At 38.2% G+C, this 25,244-nt stretch overlaps 1 protein-coding gene across 6 annotated transcripts; it reads right to left on the bottom strand.

Moving 5' to 3' along the window:
* Nucleotides 1–222: 222 nt before the first annotated feature.
* TRA2A (transformer 2 alpha homolog) lies at nt 223–24,983 on the bottom strand. 6 transcript variants are annotated; one of them, XM_054057810.1, is made up of 8 exons: nt 24,736–24,983; nt 15,907–16,040; nt 14,160–14,331; nt 10,985–11,173; nt 2,803–2,918; nt 2,179–2,283; nt 1,394–1,461; nt 223–1,219 (listed from the first exon to the last, which is right to left on the bottom strand). In XM_054057810.1, the coding sequence occupies exons 1-8, from the start codon at nt 24,769–24,771 to the stop codon at nt 1,209–1,211; spliced, it is 831 nt and encodes a 276-aa protein (XP_053913785.1). In that variant the 5' UTR covers nt 24,772–24,983; the 3' UTR covers nt 223–1,208. The 6 variants fall into 6 exon arrangements, with proteins under 6 accessions (XP_053913785.1, XP_053913787.1, XP_053913788.1 ...); XM_054057812.1 differs by having other exon boundaries at nt 2,179–2,286; nt 14,160–14,259; XM_054057813.1 differs by having other exon boundaries at nt 2,179–2,286; nt 14,160–14,259; nt 15,907–16,631; nt 24,736–24,981.
* Between the last annotated feature and the right edge of the window lie 261 nt (nt 24,984–25,244).

Genomic DNA, 25,244 nt, shown 5'->3' with positions numbered 1-25,244 from the left:
AAAACAACTCACCATGACTCCAGCAACTGCCAAAGATGGCAAAAGAGAAAGCTGGACTACCCACTCTGCTGAGCCATCCCATATAACTGCACATTGATTCTCACGGCAGATAAGGCTCCTGAGAAGACAGATAAATACTGACTTTATTATCCATACAGAATATCAAGCTTTGTTTAACCCATATCACATGTTGATATAAAAAGCAAGACAAAAGCAATCACATCTCAGTGGAATTAACTTTTATTGATGGGAAAAAAGGTTTACATATAGTTGTAGGTTTTTCCATCCAATACTTCCAAAACTCCAGAAAGGACTGGAAACCAAACTTGCTTAATCATTATTGCAATACCAAAAAGTTGGTGGGTTTTGTTATTGTCATTTAAATGAACAGCAAATTATAGAACTAATTGCTATGTTCAATAAATATTTTTGCTCCTGCACCGATTAAGGGGAAATATTCAACCAAGTACAATAAAAGCACCAGGACTTTTACACTTTGAACTTCAAATGTTATCCACTGTGTAGCAACCCAGAAAATTTATCTATAAAACACAAGCTTAATTTTGAATGTACAAGGATCTGTTTTCTCAGTCAGTCAAATACCAAGTTTTGCTCTAGCTCAAATATTCTACGCTCAAAGCAACTACCTGACAAAAAAAAATTAAAAAAAAAAAATCCTCTGGTTCATGACTATCTAAGTAAATTTGTCATTACAGAAAAGGCTCAAAGTCGTTACTTGTTTATCAAAGTAATAGGTAAACATTTTAACAGAAAGATTAACGAGTTACTTGGAAATGCAGGTTTATATTAAAGTATCCGAGTGTGTATATTACATATGACATGCAAGCCTTAAAAATATCAATGCTCTCTTGTCACTAGTTGGGAGTCCAATTGTTTTAAAAACAGAATAGGAATGACATCCAAAATGTATCAGCACTTTGGGCTCTCTATTTCCTTTTACTGAAGATGTTTTACTACACAAAAACTACAACAATTACAATATTTAAGAGTATTACAATAAGAAGGGATGTAAAACAGGAATACTTCAACTGAAATATGTAAATTCTAAATGAACCAAAGATTCGTAGAAGAGCTGGATGGAGGACAAGGAAGGAAGGGATGGGAGGGAAAGCAGTAAGGAAGCTAAGATCCGAACTTTGTACTTAAAAATTACGTCATCACGTCTGCAACTATAACTCTTCTGATCTTCAGTAGCGCCCTGGAAGAAAATAAAAAATGACACAATTACCATAAACTAACTGCACACACATCAACTCAGCTTTAATGTACCCAGATTTTTTTATTTCGAATTCAGAACTTTCATTGATCTATTAATACTAGTACCAATCAGGTTTAAGGCAGCCAGACTATTTATTCACTGATATTTACTTACTTGGACTATAGGAACGCGATCTTGATCGTGATCGGTATCGACTATAGTAAGGCGATGGTGATCGTCTCCTTTAAAGGAAATTAAAAAAGAAACCAGACAACACCCATTATGAAAGAAGTCTTATTCACATCACTTCTACAGTGCAGAACCATTTCCTTAGCACTGAAAGACTTGGCCTGCATGAATGATTTCAGCTTTACTTGGCTGGGGCTTACAGTTATTTACCAAATGCTTTAATTTCTCTATTTGATGTGTTTAAAACTGTAAGATATTCCCAGACACAGAATTTGATAAAGTCTCACTAGCCTGGCAAACACATGAAGTGCTTTTACAGATGCCTATAATTCTTGTTGAACAACATTCTCTGAAACTAGATAACTTTCAAAACAGTGAGATGGTTCTGAAATGTCAAGCATGAAAAACCTCATCTACAAATAACCCCTTTTTAAACAGCACCGTGTGTCAGCTGTCCCTGGTTCTATATACAGCATGGAAACATGAGTTCCCTTTCTATGTGTCCACAATATCCACAGAGCCCATGCTCTACCTCCTTCAGGTAGCAAAATTAACCCCTTGCCCAACTGTTTGCTCTAAAATAGAATTACATAAACGCTGAAGATTACAACTACTTTAATCCCACAAAACCTAACATAATGACGCTCTAACGCTGAGCAAGCACATATGCAGAATCTTGCTACAAAGTGAATAACATTTTCTGCAACCTAACTTCTCAGTTTTTCCAACAAATCCACAACTCCTACAGAAATAAAATAAGCATTAGGTACCTGTATCTGTAGTCATATTCTTCATATCTGTCATATCCTCTGTCATACCCTCTATCATAATATGAGTCACGGCGACGACCTGCTCCGCCACCACCACCTCCTCCGCTGCTATTACAGAAAAAGCAGAAATATTACTTTAGACATCTAGTCTTCATCTTGATTTAAACTATTTTAAAGGGTTTTTAAAGTGTTTTCGTACATCAAACACTTAGGTCTATGCCACAAAACAATCTAATGATGAAACATTTAAAGAAAAACTCCTTCAAAAAACCCAGAAAACCCATCAGGGATTTTAGCCTAATTCAAAACTGAAGGCAAATAAGCACCCTAGTATTTCAGTAAGCTAAGTGTGCATTAACTGACTGTGCTGGATACATATCTTCAAAATAATAATTCCTTCAGCATTTCTTTAAAAATAACAATACAATAAACTACAGTAGGATTTAATAGTGTATGAACCACAGTGACACATTCTTTACACAAATAACTTTGTGATAAAGTAAAATCTGCACAACTCTAAAATGTCAAAAAAAAAGACAGCTCTATTCATTTCTTCAATCAGACTCCAAACATTCAGTTTAAATCAATTTCAGTCCCATTACAGGAAACTAGTGAACTCCTTACTGTGTTGGCCTGCCCATGTAGATGCCTGGGGTGGGTGTATGTGCTCTCTTGGTGATTGAGTAATCCACCCGAATCCTCCTGCCATCCAGCTCCATACCGTTCGCATGCTCCATTGCCTGCAGGAGAGAAGAGGAAGAGGGACATGAAACCTGCAACCTAGTGGCAACTATGGTGGGCTACGTACAAAACACATTATTTTCCATCAGAAAAACAAGCCCCGAACTTGCTTTGTTTTTGACTGGTTTCTAGTGCCCCACTGTGGCAAGTGGCTCATCTCTGTCCCCTGGCCTGATCGCCGGCAGTGTTACAGGGGAGTAACTTGACACGCCATCCCTTCTTAAAAGGGCACGGTGCTAACCATTAACAGTCACTTTCCCTAGGCTTTGTCTTCTTCCCATCAGAGAGGTAAACTGAAAGTCAAAACACATTTTTCTGAAACCTGCATCTTTCCTCCTGCCGTCTCCGATTCAGTGGGGATGGGCGGATTCAAAAGCTGTGCAAAACAGTGGCTTCCTGTAGGGTGCATATGGCTGGATTACTGCTAGTCGGCTGCCATTTCATGCTCTCCCAGCCTCCTGCCATCTCCCTTACAAGGACCTACTCCAGCAGAGCTTAGTAAAATGGCGGGTTCAGCCTACATGGATACCTAATTACAACCTTCCTCCCCACTCACTCTCACAATAGCAGCTCGTTACAGCGATACGCAGAAGGGTCTGTGCCGGAGAAGCTGTGCCTTCAGAACCGTCTGCAGCCCGTGCACACGCTCACTGGGGGTTCTAGCCCCCGCTTCTCTAGTCTTTGAGAATCAATACAATGGCCTTTCACAAACTCTAAATCATGAAAATAGTTTTGCAAAGGAGAACGGCATACTTTTAAGAATTATATTAATGTAATAGTAACTTCAAAAAAAAAAAAACAACCCAAAACAACAAACCCTACACACACCCACAAACTTAAGAATTTAGAAAACAGTTAATGCTGGACCTAAAAGCTATTGAAATTTGCAAAGCAAATTTATATTTTCGCTCCTCTCATCAGTGGCTCCAGGATCTCTGAAATACCAGCACACGCCACTTACAACACTTAGCCCAATATAATTTTCATTTTTCACGTGTGGAGAAAAAAGACTACTGCAATATTGACTTAAAACCACCACCATTTTTCTATTATAAAACATTGAGGAACAATACACAACCTCAAAACACAAAGCTGTCTCTAAGCAGAGCGTTTTTAAAAAAAATCTGGTTTTAAATAATGAAACAAACCATTATTCAGAAATGTAAGTTTTTGCAGTTCTCTAACAGGAACTTTACATACAGGTTTAAAGAGGAGGAGACAAAAACCTGACACCCACATGACTCAACTGTGATGTTCCCAAACTGGAAGTGACCGAATTATCACTAACCTATTTCACTACACTTAGTTCGTGTTTTAAGAATGCTGTTTAGAGCTGTACTATATCGCCACCTAGCGAGTTCTGTTCCCACGCAAAAATACAACTCCATTTAGCTAGCTGCAAGGCAGAACCGAGGAGCAGCATTTCAAGTTTTAACACACACTACAGCATGTTTTGTGAACAAAACATGATCATTAGCATTAGTTGCCCAGCCTTGAGACTTTTTTTCTGAAGCCCTATTCCACAAGGATGATCTAAATTAAAATAAATCTGTGCACACATACTAGGAGCGCATATGTGCGCAAACCTACAAATGAAGGCTGCAAACAGCTGGCTGAAAAATGAGCTTTGCAATGAAAATATGCAACTTGTCTGGAAAGGTAAGAAATTTTCAGCTTCATGGCATTTTTGTCCGATCACAAACTCGCTAAGTAATAAGCTTAGCTGACAAGAAGCCACCTCAAATCAAGAACACCTGGTACATATGTCTGCCTTAGCTAAAAGAATAAACACTTCTTAAGAGGAAGAGTTCTCTACTTTTCTTAGCTTTCAACAGCTGTCAGGAATACCTATCTATTAAAAAAAACAATAATAACAATCTTTAATAGATATACAGACATAGCAAAGCCTCTTACAGTTCTGATTGCGTCCTCCAACTGCAGAAAAGCCAAAACCTACAATAAGCCATTACAAATCCAACAATAATTGATAGTATCACTTATATTTAGTCGCTAGCAAGTGGGGAATTCCTTGCAAAGATGCTTTCAAATTCTCTATATCATTCTTAATGTGCACATCTCAAGTCTTTGAAACAAAGTACTTAAGTTTACATTGTTAGCTAACAAATGCTGCAATAAGATGAAAAGCCCTACTTGAAAATCTGCTTTCAGACGAGTGACAAAATAGTATTTATTTTGTACAAAGGCTGTGAAAAGATATTAGTGATTCTGATTACTGACATTTTTGTGGGTAAACCTAAAACAGTTTATAATCAAATTTTGGATTTTACAATTTTATTAGACTAGAGTGTCATATTCAAAACAAATTTCAGTTTGATTTTCCTGTTGGTTTTGCATACGCATAACGCTGTGTTAAGAACATATTTAAGTGTCAAAGGGAAAAAACCTGCACATTCACTCTAACAATGCGGAAGACATCCTCAAACAGTGTTTAAAAGATAGAACTGTATTTTCCACACAATCAAATGAAACCTTTTGAAGAGGAAAATCAAATTACATTGGGGTTTAAGACACACAATACCCTCTTGGGAACCCTTAACTGTCAACAATCCATTTTTATTTCAACCTGTTTTTTCTTCCAAATATCTGAATATTGTTAAAAGACTTGCACGGCTTTTGCAAGATGACAGTAAGCAAGCAGGAGAACAGGATTCCTATAAATATGTACTGTTATTTTTGCAAATTCTAAGGAAAAATTAACTTTGAGGCCAGCATACACATCTATGTCTTTGCAGTCAGAAAACAGAAAGAGAATTGGGAATGGCCCAGGTAATAACTCAATCTGAGATGACAGTTTTAAACCTACAGCAGTCTATCCATAATAACAAAACTCCTTCAAATTGTTATCTATAGGGTGTTAGTTTGACAAAATGATTAGTTCCTAGACTATAGGATCACAGCCTCCAGTGGTTCAAAACAGCTAGAAAGAAAGCATTAAATTTAACAGATTTCAGTTTCATTTGATATTTGTCACAGTATGTGGCATTTTCTGCATGCAGTGCTCTACTTAAATGCTAATACAAGTTTGGAAACGCTAAACATTTAATTGTATGCACAAGTTGGACAGGTGATTGGTATTAGTTAAGCAATCAAGAATTCACTGGAAGAAATCAAATAATTTTTCAGTCTGCATAATGCCACAAAGGAGAGCTTGGATAACGAAACAACACTGAAATTTCTGCAACCTGCACTGTGCTCACTGGGGGAACCATGCGGGGGGGGGGGGGGAGGGGGGGGTGGCGGGAAGTGGAGAGAAGGGAAGCAGAGAACTTAACTTAGCAGAGATGATGTCACAGTCATTTTACATTTCTACTATGGAGTTCAAGGTACCATTTGCATTGTACAAAAGATCATCAAGCCTTCATTTCAACTGTGCCTGGCTGCTTTGAAGCACTTCAATATCGTGACATCTCTATAAAGTTAGTGAAGTACAGACTGAACACGCTTGAGTAGTTGAATACGAACAATTTGTTTCATTTTGAAAATGTACTTTCATTACTTATAAGACACTGAAATTTTTCTGTTTGGTCTTTTTTTTTTTGTGGGGATCTGGTTTGTTTTTTCACCTGAAGCCCTTCCGATATTGTATTTAATGCCTCCAATAAAACCATAATCTCCACTGTATCACTGGTACAGCATGGGATGAACAGACATAATAGATTAGGCTTTCCACCCTGCAGTACACTGGTATCACCAGTTCAGGTCTGGATTTAACGAGGACATCTGAAAAGACATTCTGAAAAAAAAAATAAAAACCTCACGGGATGAAAAAGAAATTAAGAAACCCAGCTTTCTACACTTAACTGCAGTCTCCCAAGCTGAATTCAAGTGCCCATTTCACCTTTGAAAATGAGTCACTTTATATTCTCCAGTTTGAGGTTTTGTTCTTCTACAATATTACTGAAATGTCACTGATAATTTTTTTACATTTAAATTTCTAAGCTAAATGCACTCTTTAAAGCATACTTTGAAGAATTTCAGAGTAAAAAAATACAGGGTTGTAGAGAAACAGAATGAGTAACTGGATATGTTTCCACAAGTATTAGCAATTTCATGGTATTTCAGAGTCTCCAGAAGTCTGTAAACTTGTAATTCCAAACATCTGAGACCTTCTTGTGTTCTTTTCTGGTAGATCAAGGGTCTCTTTTGATACTACAAACAATGCTTAAAGCATTTCTTCAAGAAGCTGTGGGAGAAGTTTTGGTGAATAATGATGCTTCTAAGATGGTTTGCTTGTACCACAGGTTAAATGCCTTGCAAATTAAAATGAAATACCCTGTCATTATTCCAGTCTTTGCCAACTGAATTATGCTAATAGTCCAGTTTGCCTGTATAAAGTTTGTCTTGACTGCTAACGAACATTACTTCAGAAAATGGTTCTGATAGATAGCCAAAACTATGAAGAGCATAAAACTAGCATTAGAAAACAGAAAACTCCACATTGCAAACAGCTGCTGTAGCTAATGCTTCTCAGATGAGTTCTAGCTACAAACACACAGTACATTCATAATAGCCTCAGTTTAAATGACAAGTAATACTTCATATTTCAAGTTACTGAAAAGCTAGTGGCACATGAAATCCCTGGCAATCGTAGTAAAAACCAGATCCTTAAAATAGCCTGCATTTTTTACTTATCATCCTTTCAATTTATTGTTAGCCCTGAGATAAATCAGCCCCCCTCTAAGTAGCTTTTTTTCCTCATCCCAGTACATAAAGGTTTGCATCCCTCTAAACACAGGAGGAAAATCCCAATGTGATGGGCAGGTGAATATCCTTTATAATTTAGTGAAAATATTTGAAAACTGCAATATTATAACACAGGCTCAGTGCCAGCACTGCAAAGACCGAGAAGTATATAAAAAAGAAAGCCAATTTTGAGAAACAGGTCTTCAACAGATGTTTACAGATGTTGCCCTTTGCATAATGTTACACATGTAGTTCTGAAGACCAAACAGAAGGGTGGCCAACATAAGACAAGAAACTTCAACGTGCGAGGTAAGAAAGTAAAACCAAATATTACTCGGAAAGCTTTTGATTTGAAGAAAAGTGATATAACCACAAAAAATGGAAAACAACACCTGTAAGAGAATAAATACCCTTCCTTCCAGAAAAGGGTAGATAATTCATAAGCTTTTCAAATAGCTTTGAACAAGAACAGCAAAAAGAACATTAGCACAGGAAATGGTCAGGTTTTCTGGACATGTCTGCTATCAAGTTTTAAACTAAAGACAGTGTCCACAAGTATATTTAATATGGCTATCTTGCAAACACTACACCATTGCAATAAAAGACATCCAATAGCAAATGTACCTTCTGTCAGATCATAAAGTTTCATCTCTATGTCAGCAGAGGTTGAAAACACAGAGCAGAAGAGATTCCATAAGAAATCTCCTCTAGAATGGACTTGTGGGCCCGAAAGGTCCTTCCCAGTTCTGTTAAGGTGGAATGGCTGAATCTACTGTGACGTTCTGACAATTGCTCTATTAGTAGTTATCAGATGCTAAAACTCTGCTCCTCTTTACAACCAAGAGGCTCATAAACAGCTAATAACAAGGATGCTATGGTGTTACAATCAGTCTGTTCTACAAGTCTAAACCAGATGAAGTAAAAAACTTTACTGCTGCCTCTTTGTAGTGTCCTAAAAATAACAAAGTATCACCTTTAAAAAATTCTTACACTGCCTATGGATTCCCATAGGCTGAGCCAGCTGACAATTCTGAATATCTTCACCACCATGAGGAGCAAGAAGTTGCATGCCTTGGTTTCAAAAGCCTGGCAGGTAGCAACATTTTAACCAGCTCAATAACCCATCAAATTTGTAACAATGGTAACCAGCAACTACAAAGATCTGGAGAATTTCAGCTGCAACAGAATCCACACAATAGGATACCACCTATCTTAAACCAAGCTATGGGAAGTTTAGATACAACTACTTGATTCATCTGGTATTGAATTTTTAATATTAACAGTGTTTGAGACCATGTCAGCCGAGAGGCTTCCCACCATTACCCCTCTTGGAAGGAGAATGGTGTGAAGATAATGGGAAAAATGGGAAATCCTTTTTTTTTTTTTTTTTGGTAGAGTTCTACACATTTCATGCATCTATGACTGCTTTAATACAGCTGACATCTAGTTCAGCGTCTCATCTAGAGTTTTATATTCTCTTTATTTGGAGGCTTAGGACGTTGGGGCTTGGGTTTCTAAGAGGAAAGGTATTTACTCAAAACAAAAGTAGATCAAGTACTATTATTCTACGCATAGATCAAATCTGAAAAGTCGAGTTATCTTCCACATAGAGAATTACTTCATGTCCTTCAGTGTTCTCCTGCAGGGCCTGTCACAGAGTTTCACGCCTATAGCTCTAGCTCATTCTTCTACACTAAGCTGCCACTTACTGTCATCTTCAAATCTTCCTCAAGGCCCATGAAATCAGATCAAATAAACAGGTTTTCCTCCTGTCCTCTTTGCCAAAGTACTTCAGTTATGTAAATTCGAAATGTTGGGAGGTTTTGCATCCTTTCCCCATCTTCATGCACCAGCCCGTTGGGGAGAAAAAATGGGTTTAATTACATTCCAAATCACTTCACAGTTCCTGCTCAAGATGCTCATCTTTATTTCTGCATTTCTGACTGCAAGTAACATCCCTTTTTTTTTTTTTTTCTCTCTGTTTGCATTCCAGTTTTGTAGTAACTGCCAAAACAGCTTTATACTAAACAAATTACTTCATGCTACTTACACGGAACATTTTAAGAAATGCATGGTGTCATGCATGACCATTGCCCATGGCAACTAGGAAAAAAACCCTACTTTCGAAGACAGATGAAGTTGTAAAATAGACAAGACTAGCCCATGAATGTGACAAGAAACACTGTGCAAGTATTTTAGATGTTAAACGTTCCATGAAAACAGTCACATTTTCAAAATCCCACTGAACTCGGAGCGCAAAGAAATACAAGGCTAAAAGTCAGAAGAGAGTAGGTCACTAAAGGTGGGTATACAGCTATCCATCCCATTAACTCCTCTCTCCACCTAAGTGATAGCGGGAAAATACAGAAGAGACACTAAAGGAAGTTGTGTGTCCTTGTACTTACCCCCTACAACCTGCAACAACCACACATACATACATCTACAAATTCTACTCTTCTGATAAACTGATTCTTATACTACATACCAGAAATCAAAGATCAGAACTGAGTGACTTTGTCCAACCAAGTCATCCATTAAATACCTTTTTTCCTCATTAAAATAGCTACTACGACTGGAGTTTTCATTTTTTTCAGCTACTCGCAGTAGGTTCCACAGTTGCCCTCCCTTCAATGCTAAGTGAGAAGAGTCACGGTGAAGTATTATGCCTATACTTACCTAACGTAAACACAATCAAACCGGAAATCTGAAACACCTGCCCAAGACTACTAATCTACAAAGATGCTTGAAGTCTAACTCAGTTTGCCCAGAAGAAAGAGCTAACTCCATCATGAAAGCTTAAAGAAAACATTTTTTGAGAAAAGTACGTCTTCAGTTTTAACACGAGTTCCAACTACAAATTTCAGTAATTCTAGTAAAGCCCACAGTATCCTTACAGAGGTGAAAAAAAAAATACTGCTTCCTGTGAACTGTAATACAGGCTGCTGTACATACTCTTTGATTATTTCCTCATGGATCAATTATACTAACAACTCAGTCCAGCTGTAAAAAGCTATCTATATGAGTAGCAAAGTCAGCAACCAAGGCACAAATCAAGGCAACATCCACTATTTTTCAAATGTGTGATGACATGCTTTTAGAGAACAAAACAGTAATCACAGAGAACCTTCAGGATTTTCACAGATACAGAAAGCTATTTTGGAAAGTCAACTTCTAAGACATTTCAAAAATACTAGAAGGCTTCCATGTCTGTCTAAAGAAAATTTAATCTCATTGCGAGAACTTGCTAGTGAACACACACAAAACTATTCTGGTTTGTGGTTTTTGGATATAATAACGGAGATATCCATGAAGACAATGCACAAGGAGCACACATGTTCAAAGTGTTAAAGTATGAACTCACCTCTTTAGAATCATCAATTCTCTCAAAATAAACAAAAGCAAATCCTCTTGATCGTCCAGTCCGTTGATCATAAACTACATTGACACCAGTCAAAGGTCCATAACGGGAAAAGACTTCACGCAAGTCTCTCTCAGTAGTATACAAACTGAGACCAAACACTCCAAGACACGTATTAGGATCGGGATTGGCCTGGTGAGACACACATTCAACTCCAATTAAGTTTTCATAAAAAACAAGTTATACATTTGCATATCAAAATTTCTCAATGGTTAAAAATTTTTAATCTGAAGAAAACTAGTTTATTACAAGACTTAACACGGTGACAGTTTTAATTCAAATTCTAAGATGTTTTCAAAAAGCAACTACTTTAGTGATTTTTATTTTAGGAAAAAGACAAAGTTGATCTCATGTTGGTGAAAAACTTGGTTGACAAAAATTAAGTATTCTGACTACAGAAAAGCTATAGAATAACAGAAACCCATTTTAATAGTATTTCACACTTGAATCACCAAACAAGCTCCAGATGTGACATACAAATCTGTGCTAAGAACATTTTAGCCAGGCTGAACTCCCATCTTCATTCTTTCCTGCACGGTCACCACCCATACTGAAGAGTGCACACTGACTCCAGTTGTGCACACTAAATGAATTTGAGCTCCTAAGCACAGAAAGTTGAACTATAATTTAGCTTCTACCAAAACCTTCCCCCGCCACTTCCTATCCAACTATACTGAAAGTCAATATTTACATTTGGAAGTTTATCCTGTTCCATTTCTAACTGGTAGCTTCTTTCATCTAGATAGTAACAAGTGCTTATGCCAGTTCTATGAAACTAATCCAAAAGCATGCACACTTTTCTAGAGTAAGTCTCTCGGTTCTTTAACATGATGTAAGACGCAGGTCTACTTAATATACTGCATTTTAACTAAAAGAAGTCGAATATGAAATTGTATAAGGTACAAAGATTTAAACTTTCTCTACATGCCAGAGTTCATCTAATGCCAATTCCACTCTAAGAATTATTTTGATCAAAATTAACATTTTTTCAACAAAGCTTCTGGCAGCTGTTACACTAGACACAGCAACTTAAAACAGCAGCAACAGGAATAGGGATTTAATGTTTCTCTTAAAATAATAACTGGAAGCTGACACAGCTGAAATTTCTGTTTCAGTTTAAGATTTTCAAAGCCACCGATTCACAGTAATTCATGCCTCAGAGCTTGCCTTCCAGCCTAATTCGAAGAATGAACAAGTTTAGATCTTCTGTCATGTTCTTTTCAGAGCTTTTGTTCAGGAATTCATGGTGAAATTAAGATCCTCAAATTACTCATTCTTTCTTATTTGTCAAAGTTTAAACTCTAAAAGACAGGAATCTTCTACAATTCCTTATTACAGCTAAAAAGCACAACAAAAATTGGGAGTTTGTAATTTGAAAGTTGTAATTCTCCAGGTTTAGGTTTCAGTTTTATTCCATGTTTCTATCCATCTGATAATTCAGTGGCAATAACAGCTATACTCCTTTTATTACTGAAACTCTTCCGAGTCTAATGAAATTTCTCGAACTCTTAAGTAATTGTTCAGACAAGTCCTTCCACACACCACACATATTGTATCAATATGTGTATCAATATTGTCTTTTTGTTTCTCCACACACCCGTAACACTTAAATGCCATCACCTTTTCTGAGGCAAGAAAACTACTGAAAATCAGTCTATGCACCCTAAGCAATTGACAGTTATCTCATCACTGGAAGGACTAAATTGACCGAGGAACTAAAAGACAGCTTTTATACTAGGTTTTTGTACAGCCTTCCATCAACACAGTATGCGAGCTCTCTCTTCAAGATCAGAAGTGGCAAAATTGCTACCAATCTTCCTGGTTTCTTTAGGACCCTGCTATTTAGAGGACTCAAATCTTGATTTGAGTTTAATTTTGACACTACTAGAACTACTTCTTACAAATAATGTGAAATTCACTGTGAAAACAAACTTTGTTTCACAGAGTAATTTCCAAGGCAAAAGGACTTCCAGTAATTCCTGAAGTAGTAAAGCAGACTCATTCATGTTTCACCAGGAAATCTACTAATGGTGTTGAAGGTCAGTTACTCCTGCCATTGTTTCAAGACATTAGATACAAATTTACTACATCATGATTACACACTACCAACAATCCACAAAAAGTGTATCTATGAATGTTGCTTCACAACAGCTCAAGTCACTGTACATTAGCAGTGCTGTAGTCTTGCCCCTTTCCACACACTCTTGTCTCCCTCTCACATTGGTCTCATCTGGTTCTGGTGAGATGCCCGCAAAAGAACTATACTCTTTTTGACAGGATTAGTAAAAAATTGAGAGGAACACTAAATGAGATCAAAACTAAAAGGATTAGAAAAGTATAACAGCCCTCCCCAAGAAAGAGGCAGACCTGTGTGTAACAGCACTCATTTAGATCAGCCAGAAGTGATGTGGAACCAGAAGCTAAACTAAGCCTGGCTTATAAAGGCAGCCACTGGGAAAAATCTCTCAGAGCAATGCAAGATTAGTATCTATACATCCTCCTGTCAATACTGAGATACCTCTTATTCACCTTTTGAGAAGCATACTGATTCTCTTCATAACTGTAAATTATTCTAGTCTATTAAGATTTATACATTAGCTAAACAACACGAGGAGTTATTTCTTCAAGTTAAACCAAATTAATTATTCAGAGGTATAAAATCACAATCAACCTTCAACATACAATGACGCATGTTATAAGCAAATAAACACTTGAGAGTTTTCTTCTTCGGCTCTCTAGTAAATTTTATCGATATTGTCAGGTTGCAAGCATGCACAGAAAAAGTCTTTTTTGTGAAGGGTACATACATGTGGAACTATAACAAAAAATATCAGAGGGGTTCAACTTCTAGAGCAGACAAAAGCAGGTACTGCGTACCTGCACATACCGACTTGCAATGGTGTAATTTTCAATGGATTTCTACAACTGCCCTGCCAGCTGCAGGCCCAAGAAATAAGTGCCTGACTGTAAGAACAGAGGCTGTTCCTCTCCCCACCCTCAATCTTCTGTATCCTCCAGCAACAAGACAGCAAATCCAATTCAGGCTGCAGGTAACCTGCACTACTGATATAAGCAGCAACTGTTTTGTTAATACTCAGCCTTGATGAACATGACATACTCTGCTGCCAGTGTGCCTTCTCCTGTTGGACATTGGAGAATGACTACGGCTCCTTCGACGACGGTATTCTGGTGTGTACGATCTGCTTCGAGAACGTCTCCTATGAGAATGAGAATGGGAATGGGATCTGGAACGAGTGTAACGTCTGTGCGAATGTCTTCTGGACCTGGATCTTCAACAAAAAGAAAGCTTTTAGTTAGGTCATATGCACATAATCTACTGAATTGTAAGCCTTACATTTCTTGGAGAAAAATCTTTTCTTTAGATGCTCTCTACTATTAAAACAGGTACGTTTCTTCTACTGATCTAAAGATTGCATGGATCTCTTAATAACCTGGTCAGTAGCATCCTTTTCACATTTGTGAAAACGCTTCTGCACACAATGAGGATTAGATTCACGACAGTTTTCGGGACCTTCAAAGTTTAAAGTTGGCTGCACACGTAACTAACACTCGCATAATGATACAGAAACCAGATATGCCATGCTGCAAACTACTGTGTTGGCTGGAAAACTGAAAGATACAGCAGCACTACAAGTCCTGCAGTATCTACAAATGAAGTTTTTATTCACCTATGCTTGAATTTAATTCAAGAAAAAAAACCAAACCTGCTTAACTCCTCAAGCATTTCTTTGCATTCTAGACAATGATAAGCTCAATTTTAAACAGACATCATTCTATCAAAGTTGCATGAATTCATACAGGCATTATATCCTAATAAGAGGAAGTTAGTTATCCAGCTAAACGCTGCAAGATTAGGCTGAACCCATGCAATTCAGAACACAGTAACACTTTTTTTGGCTGTCCTGGTTTACAGTGTATAAATAGGGAAGATGGATTACTGATATCTCCCAAGAACTGGGAAGGAGGACCAACATAATACTACACAATTCCTCTTCCCCCTCTAGAGCTACAAATGTTTATTTCTGGCTTTTCTCTCCATTGATGAAATGATTTGGTAGCTCTCTTATTTCTATCAGTATGATGGTACAAGGGAAGAGAGAAGATAGTATATGCCAGGTAATATTTATGGCATACTCAGAAAAAAACAACAGATATCTCTCCTCTGTTCTAAGCAAGCTCTCTCAGAACTGAGAAGTATAAAACTTTGTCTCTGCACGCACACACTTCAGGTAGAAAAGGACAGAAGACACATGCAGCACCAAAAAAAGAATTTAAGCCTTAAAGCTCTCATAAATCAAGAAGCTATCCACACCCAATTTAAGCTATAGTTTTCAGATTTTGTTTTTAAAGTCTCTAATGAACGAATGTCAAGAACCTTCCCAAGCAGTGTTTTCCAACATTTCCAAGAGTTACAGAGCTTACTCCTTTCATATAACTCAGACTACCTTTGCTGCAATTCTCACTTGACTTTTCTTTATTTCCGAATGGAGAAGTCCACACAAGAGTTCCCATCCAAAAGATTTTGAAAGAAGGAAGCAAGAGCTTTTAAAAAATTCACGTGCAACCCCGTCTGAATTGAGATGCAATTCCTTCTCTCTCTTCTGTTAGTTGCGATTTCTACATTACTTCTTCTATTTATATTACTTTCACTTTCTGTATCCATGCTTTATTACTCATGAAATCTTGCACCAACTGTATCCACCCACATAAGCACTAACATGCAAATCAATACAGCCCTGTTAATACAATCCAGAAAGTTTATCATTTTTACAAGGGGAAAAGAAATCACAAGAATAGGCATAAGCAGTAACATGGAACTGCCATTAATAATTTCCTGGACGTACCTTGATTTTGATCTTGATCTAGAGTGAGATTCAGAATGTTTGGAAGCCCTCGATGGACTGCGAGATCCTGACCTGCTCTCCGATTTTACACGAGCAGGACTCCCAGCTGGAGATTTTGACTGGGAGCGAGACTCCTAACAAAAAAGACAGTATTAAAAATGGTATTGGTTGTATAAATGCCTAACTCCTAACATTTAAAGTACAGTAATTCTATTATATTGATTGCTCCTGAAAAACAAATGGTTAGGCAACACCCTCCAAAACAAATTTCATTTTTCTAACCCACTGTTAATATTGTATGCTTTCCTCAAATAGGACCCTGCTTGAACCAGATCACCAATTCTCTATTAACTAAGTAATCATGCAAATTCATCTACAACTTGATCATACAGACACTGGAACATAAACCATACATTTACTTAACCTAGGACCCATTCATTCTTCCAGATTCTTTTAATTCTACTTCACTCTTGCTTTCTACTTTTCTTCATTCTTCATTGAGTTTTTCATTTTTCATACTTCGTGTATTCTTCCCCAATTCAAACAATTCATTATAGCCTTAAAAAAATATTCAAGTGCTTCTATCTGACCAATCTTCTGTTCAATTTTTTCCCCCATTCAATTTTAATTTTCTGATCTTTAATACTTTTCATTAGCCTTCTTTTATCTTGATTTATCTTCCACATTCTTGGAAAAAACTCTTCAATTTCTTCACGAACATTAACCTTAATGGAAAAAGAACATTTAGTATATTTAAGCACGTGGGGATTATAAAACTCTGCTGGAGTTCAGATGTTATCTACCAAATTGAAAAGCCAGCAGGTAAAGTGCAAGATACTACTTTACAAAACAACTTTTTTTAAAAAAAAATATCTTTATAACTGTATAAGTCTCTACTTTCTAACAATGATCTTACTGAGTTCTCAGTGTTTTACTGCATTTTCAAAGCTACCCTCCTCCCCTTTCAGATTTTAAGATACATAAATACACTAAGAACTAATTAGCACAAATATATTAAAGTATTGATACCCATAACTGACACTTCCCCCCTAAAATAAGAACTATGTACTTCTCAGTATCGAATATCCCAAATCCTACTCCTACACATTACTAACACACTCTCAGTTCAACAGAATGGCCACAGATTTCTAGTCAAAACCTATCTATGCACATACTTACTCGCATAATACAGGCACACATATATGCAACATAAATTGTTTTTCTTCCTACTTTTTCTTCCTCATTGTTATCCTGTTTTCCTTGCATACAACAAAATCCATATAAAACAAGATGCATAATAGTACAGTTCAAAGCCATCCAATAAAAGTAAAGACAGGAGGGTTTTTTTCTTGCATGGTAACGCACACAAGAGAAAAACTAGGAAAACAAGCAAACAAAGAGCAGGTTAGGATTTCCTCACAGTTTGTAATGTACAGCATTTCTAGGGAGCTCAGCTATAAAAAAACCCCTACAGGATAGTATGCTACCTACTTCACACAAAAAAGTGCAAAATTATTGATAAAAACATATAGCAAGTTCCTTCACACAAGTGTTTTTTTAAAGTAGTATCATTTCTTCTCCTGCCTGTCCTCACAATGTTTTTCTCAAATTATTTCTTACTCTGCATATGTCCAGATCTGCATTTTCTTGTGCAGTTAAATTCTTCAGTACTTTGGCCTGAAGTTCATCTCAAAGGATGCTGTCCTCACATTTCAAGACAATTATCCCCCACCCCGAAACAGAACCCTGGAGACTCTTTACTAACAGTTATTACAGCCACACTGCCCTTCCCCTTTACCTCAATGAAAAGAACAAAGGATGCATGGAGAATATCACCTACTGGGATGATAGGCCTGTCCGAGCTATCAATGAAGGCCGACTTCGAAGCCTGGCTGTGACATGTGGACCGCATAATCAGGTCTGCATTACAAGTCACCCTTCCTAAGCTGGCTATCTGCTGATCAAGCTATATGACTTTCACTGACATAAAAGGATGTATGCGCAATTAAACATTACTGACTTTTATTTTGGTGTTTTTATTTTACATTTGAAATTCACTCTTCACTATAAAGATACATTTCCTTTTAGAACCACTAACAACCTTTTTAATCTATTTCTGCACTCTTGTTGTTTGCTAGTCTCTTTAATTCTTCCCTTCACATTTCATCCCCCGGAACAATTACCAGCTTCTCTGAGAATTACTTTTATTTCCCATGTTAGTAAAAGGAATCAGCAATACAGAAAAACATTTATCATGACATCATTCTGATTTAGAAAGCATCTTTCAATGAAAAAAAACCAAAACCAAGAATCCACACTCCTCAGGCACTCCTTCATGAGGATGCTGTATATTCCATATATTTGAAATATGAATTCTCAAACAGAACTTTGGAAAATTGAACAAAACGAAAACCAAGAACAACATCAGCAAAGCAAGAAACCACAAAAAAACAGACACTGCACAATCTAAAAGTGGTGTGAGGTGGCAAAAATAACGAGGTCCGAATCACTCACATACAATATAAAAGCTAGCTTAGTGTCCTTATCTATTCAACTGAAGCATTTCACCACACTACCCACAGACTTCCTAACAGTAGCCAAAAGCAAATGTTAACAGGCCAAGTCCTTTTGGAACTATCTGTTTAAGCCCTTCAGGGGCTGCACTCACAAACCCACAACTTTGAAATTGGAGTGACAGAGGTGACAGCATAAATTCTGACACATTTCAAACTTCCTCAAAGTAACTGTACATGTAAACTGCAGCTAAAGAGAAATTACCTGTTAGCAGTTGCATACTGTCTGCGTGACGTCTGTCACTGGCAGGCAATTACACCTCATCTTCTGATGCAACATAGATGCCCTAGCTGTATCTCCTACAGTGCTTCAAAAGGAGAGACCAAGGGAATCACAATAATCTCCAAGAGTTTAAGGATGATGCTAAAAAAGTACCTGATGAGATTTAAATTGGCAGGACTACAGGCAGGGATTAAGAGATTCAGAGATTTAAAGAGTTACAAAGGGAGATTTTAAAAAAAATTTCTCCTCTACTTCCTCCTATAAGGAAACAATTAGCAAGCTACATCTTCATCTATACTACAGACCACCCCAACTGTTCTGTGTAAACAATTTAGATCCACTCTGCAATACGAAAAAGAAAATCAAACAGTAACATAATTTCTTAGTATGTAATGTTTAACGAGAAAAAAATAAGACATCCCTATTATTCAAGGCCTTAAAATCTCTCAATTCTGTACTGGCGTTTATGCAATTTATACATTCTAATCTTAGCTCCATCACTATCAAAGAAACTGATATTAATACTGCTTAAGAGAGAGACGACAAACCTCTCTGGATCCTCAACATTTTCTTATGTTTCTGTCCTAAAGATCCTCAGCCATTTAAGGGTCAGAGATAAGACTATTTCTTAAATTTAGCTTCCAATCCCCTGACTGTCTTAAGAAACAGTATGTACTTTAATGTCTTCAGCTTTATTATGCAGCTATTCAGTCACTACTCTCACCCTTACAAACCTACAGGCAGACACTCACTGTGACCATGTCAAACTATCTAGAGTTATCACTACAGCCTGTACAAGGGGCATTCAGCTAACTTCCTAATATTCTTCAGATCAGCCTTCCATTTCAAAACAAATGCTACACTTGCAATAACCCTTTTCCCATGGCAAAGCTGAAAAAAAACAACCCACAAAAAAACGCCAAACCAAACAAAAACTACACCAAATCCTCAACCTAAAATAATAATTTTTAAACACTCAATTGTAACAGCGTGCTTCCTCAGAACAAGATGTGATGGCTTCCTCAAGTACAAACCAGCAAACAGGATTAATGATTCACCAAGAAGTGGAACTTGGATCCAAAGAAATTATTGTAGGTTAACACAAAATCTAAAGACTACAACTTCAGTCACTGATTCTCTGGATAAGAAGATGCACAGCTGTAAGTACTTAAAAGAGAGAACTGAAGAGTATTTTTCATCCTTTCTAGCTTCTCTCTTTCTAGAAAGAGCAACACAAACCAAAATGGTATGGAAAGGGTACCTCCCCCACCACCCTATTACCTCATGATCACATAAACCCAGACAGCAAACAGCCATCAACAACTTCAGATGACGCGGCTGAGCAAGATGTCAGTCATGTCAATGCAGTTCCTCCATACTGGTACAACTCTTCAAGTGATATAATTGATGCAAGTCACATCTACCGTTCACCTTTCTTGCATCCTTCAAAAGAAATGCTACTTTCCAATATAACTGTAACTTTAAAAGTGTTCAAAACACACATATGCAAAGCAGAACTGCAAAAGTCTAAGAAGTATTCTTCCAATTTTCCACCTACTATGAATATGATAAAGAAGCAGGGTGGGCCCAAGAAAATTGTTCCATCTTTTTCATCACTCTTCTGTCATGCCTTACCTCACCTCTCACCTCATCGTTTCAGAGTATGACTGAAAGTCTATCAAAATTTAGAGAAGTTAAATAAAAAGAACTGAATAAGCTTTTATTAGGCTTTCTATAGCAAAGCATAGGAAGTGAAACAGGAAAAAAAAATTAATCAAATCACACAAATTTCAGCTGTAAGCAATCCAGGAGACTCCTGGAGGGCACTGAAGATAATTTCTTAATCCATCTAATAGTGACCCCCACCAAACTCAAAAAATCAAGTCCAACTTCATAAGGGGACAGATAAATATAAGCAGTCAAAAAAGAAACGGAAGCTCAGTAGTAACAGCCTACATTCACCGGATGAAACTGACAATTTAGTGCCATCTCATTTATGAGAAAGGACAAGATTACATTTTAACCACTGATTTGACAGGAATCTACCAACCATCCCTGGAACTTGCAAGAGAAGATACATAGTTTTTGCTTCAGACCATGTTCTGTCACTGAACACTAAAAATAAAATTGATCCCTTACTTAGCTGTTCTTCTGTAAATATTTCAATACTATACCTAATAACCTTCTGTATGAAAAGCAACTCACAAGCTGTGCTATCTAGAAGACCTATATTGTTATGAACATCAACAAACTTTATGCATTTCTCAATGATGCTGTTCTGAGTAAAACAAAAAAAGGGAAGAGGAAGCCCCAGCAACAAACTTTTCGAAACTGCAAGTCAATCTTCTCACTGAGCCCTGAAAATATGCCTTCGGGGAGGGTTCTGTACTCACTGCTTTATCACATATAGAAAATAGGAATGGAATTTCTTTTCAAAAAGAGCAGTCTTCCCAGCTGACATGGTCCAGAACAATCTAGAATTTATCACATTTGATTAAAAACAACAACAAAAAACTGACTTCCAGAAAAAACGCCTCCTTTTCCTGGTCATTAGAAACCACAGGGTGATCACAGCACTCTCCAAGCGAATGCAGAGCTCCTGAGCATAAGCAGGCTTTCGTGTCTGTATTTCAAAAGGTACAGAAAGCAACGTGCCTTCCTTTCCAGAGGTGGCAAACTGCCACTATGGGAGAGGCTGAATACAACCAATAGCTAAATAGACTTCTCCCTCATTATTGTTTTGGCAAAAACGTTATCTCAAAGGTGATCAGATTTAGGTAAGGAACATTAAAATACACATGAAATGAAGTATTTTACATACAAGCCTCATGAATTGAATACAAGACACAGTTACAATCAAACTAATCCAAAAGCCATTCCATATATATGAGCTACACTTTCTTCAACAAGATGGCTCACATGCAAGATCACATACTTCTTCAAGTGCATTACTAGACTGAGATCACTGATTCTGCACAGAGCACAACAAGGTGTCTCATTCAAATAAAGGAAGAAAACCAAGATGGCGATCTACAATGGAGTTCTATCTTTGTTCTGATAAAAAATTCTATCTGTTTAGACAAACAGCACATGAATATTTGTAGAAAACTAATAAACTTTTAAGATTACAGAAATCAGACATTATCAGAAGCTCAAAAAAATAACTGATGGAATTTTCAAGCAAAGCTTCTGAAGTGCAGGTTTGTTCAGACTCCCGCTTGTTCATTGCTCTGGGAAACATCACAGAATGCGCACCAAATGAACAATGCGGTATTAAAAATAATGATAAATAAAAAAGGAAATATGAGTTGCCCCTCACCTGACAGCAATAAAAGATAAACTGCCTCATTTGTCTAACCTGCTCACAAAGAACATTCAGTGGTGATAAAATCCTATTACTTTCCCAAAAGTCAAGTCACTGGATAAGAAGCAGAACTTAAAAACCTTTCGTTCTTCTTAATGTCCATAAACTTAGCTCTAGCACATCCACTATATTTCTAATTCTTCTGCCAGTTTATTTCCATTAAATCACCACACTTGCTTGGGGGGTGGGGGAATTTCATCCACTCAACCAGCCACATTCTTAATACAGAACTTGCTTAAGTTGAAACAAAATAACACAAAAACAGAGCAGATGTCAAATCAGTCTGATTAAAAAAAAGCCAATAAAGAAGTGAGATCAATAACATCAACAAAAAATCTCCACAATGACTTAACCCAACACTTCAGAAATAAAAGCTTTTAAATAGTACAAATTATGCAATAATATGCATCATTTCCATGACCGTAATTTTAATTTGAACTGGAAATTTAGGATTATTTTAAAATCATAAGTTACAGGCAAAGCATACACATGGATAGTATCTCAATGCTGCTAAAGATAAGCTTTTCTTTAAAAAAAAAAAGTAAAATCTCTGATCATAATGAGATAAAATAAAAAAAATTAACTCAATTATCATTATTTACATAAGAACACCTTCTTCCTCAAAGTACACAGCACAACAGGAAAACACTTTCTAATTAATGTTTCTTTAAGACAAAACTTCATATGTATCAATAAGCACCTTCATCTTGGTATGAGACTTCATCACTAGATAAAGCACTTAAGCTAAATTTAAACCCCCTTACTCCTCTGGCATAATTTGTTATTTAAAAAGCATATCACACTATCTAGAATTTAAACTGAAGGTGGGCTGGAAAGAACTGAAAGGTTACTGAGGATTTTTATTTCCAGGAAAGCAGGTTCTTCGCAAATTTGTTTCCAGTTTCTGCAGTTCTTACTCCCATTTAAAACTTATGCCATACTCTCTCAGTTCCACATGCCTGCACAGAGAAAGCTGAAACACCAGGGCATTCAGTGTGCGATGGAATTCAATCCAATTGGGAATAGCAGACTAAACACTAAAGTCCTTAAATTACATATGCTTAATTTCATGCCAGTGAGTGCTTTCAGTGAACATAAAATATAAAATGTTAGAGTCTGAAATGTAATTTCTTAATTTCAAGTACGTTAGTAGTATGAACAAAAAAGAGTATTACTGCAGAAAAAAAAACCCTGCTTACAAATGTTCTTCATTAGTAGAACAAAAAAACCCAAAACTATAGATGAATCAAGTACCTGCCACTATGCTCTGTCACAAAAAAAAACCCCAAAATAGTGGATAAGACACTGCCACAAGCCAGATTGACTGAGAAAGTCCAGTGCTAGGAAAAGAGTATTTTTCCAAATGAAGCCCCATCATCTCCAAGCAGCTGATTCCAACAGGTAAATTGTCCACCACAAAAAACCACAACCAAACAGGCCAACTAAGAAGTAGAAGTCACAGAAGTTGCTACATAGGACTTCTCATACTCTCGAAATGTTGTACTTCTACACCGGGCTGAAGAATGCCTGCAGAAATACTAAAACCACACAGCTATATCAGCTTTGTAAAAGGAACAACGGATCCACTGAGGAACCTAATACAAATGTTCTGTAGATGAATCTGAGATAAGTATTTCCTAACAATAAAAAGCAGTGGGAATACAGCCAATATAATAATTTTTTAAAAACATACTCCTTACTGTAAAATGCAAGATTTTAGTAAAAATTTAAAAAGAATAACAAGAAAGCATACTTGTTGCTCCATTGTCTCAGATTTAGTTCAGAGATCGGTTTATTTAGCTGAAAAGAGCTGAGCTATATGGCCATCTCTGTACAAACAACCAACACAAGAACAGTTTTGTTTACCTCAGCTGAAGAACCAGCAGCAGTCACTGCACAGCCAGGTAGAGGACTCAGCCTAGGGAACGTTTTGTTTTGTTTAACTAACACTACAAAAGGTAACGCTATTCGTGTAAAACTAATCACTGGAATACGAAACCGCTCTTCCAAGCTCTTCCAAAATTTCACTGCTTGCTTCCCAAGGTAGCAATCCTACAGAACTGCAAAGCTGGTTCATCAGAGAAGTCACCAAAAGGATGCTCAGGTGTTCCTCTAAAAACAACAACAAAAAATCTCTGCAAAATTAAAACAGCAAATAGTGATGGAGTGAGGACAAAGCACTCATTTCATTCCTCCCTCAACGAGCTTCTACTTCCTGCTTGCTCTGATCACAGGACGATTCGGGTTGGAAAGGACCTTAAAGCTCATCCAGTTGCAACCCCCTGCGACAGGCAGGGACGCCTCCCACTGGATCAGGGTGCCCAAGGCCCCATCCAACCTGGCCTAAGGAAAAAAAACCACACTGAAAAAGGAAGGGTCCGGTCACAGGCGTACACAAAACCCTGCGGCCGCCAGAGTCAGGAGAGCAGAAGGGGCCCGGCAAGGTTACAGACCGCAGCATCTCGCCGAGATAAAGCCTCCAGCTCCGTGACCGAGGCGCCCCCACGGATCGGGGCGCCCCCGCCTGTGCCGGGGCCCCGCTCCCAGCGCCGGGGGGGTCGGCGGCGGCTCGCCAGGGCCCGACCGGGCCCGGGGCGCCTCAGGGAGCCATCTTAGAGCCGGCCGCGCCCCGCGGCGGCCCCTCGGCACGGGCAGGGCCGGCCACTCACCCTCCCCTCGAAGTTGTTCTCCTCCACGTCGCTCATGTCGGCGGGGTCCTGGCCACGGGGCTGGGCGAACGGGGACGCTCGTCCCGAGCTGCAGCTGCGCCCGCGACCGCAACTACCGTGCCTGGTTGTCGTTATCGCTACCGTCACGGGCGCCGCCTGCCCTGCCTCCCTCCCGCCACAGCCTCCCGGCCCCGGCTCCCGCTGCACCGCAAAATGGCGCCTCCGCTCCGGCTGCGCCCGGCACCGCGCGGGGGGCAGTGCGCGACGCGGCCCCGCCCCCAAGGAGGAGGTGGTGCAGGGGGAGTGTGTGGGGGGGGATAGGGACGGCGCATGTGCGGCACCTTCCCCACCTTCCCCACCCTTCCCCGCGCGCGCGAGGCTGAGCCCCTGCTTCGCGGGAGGGGCGGGCACTGCGCATGCGTGCCTCCGCCACCATGTGCTCGCGGGAACCAATCCGCCGTACAAAAGCGGCTGCCGGGCGGCTGCTGCTCCGAAGTGGAACGTATTCG

Source organism: Cuculus canorus, chromosome 2 (assembly GCF_017976375.1).
Source record: "Cuculus canorus isolate bCucCan1 chromosome 2, bCucCan1.pri, whole genome shotgun sequence".
NCBI lineage: Eukaryota > Metazoa > Chordata > Aves > Cuculiformes > Cuculidae > Cuculus > Cuculus canorus.
This window is presented reverse-complemented; position numbering and strand designations above follow the sequence as displayed.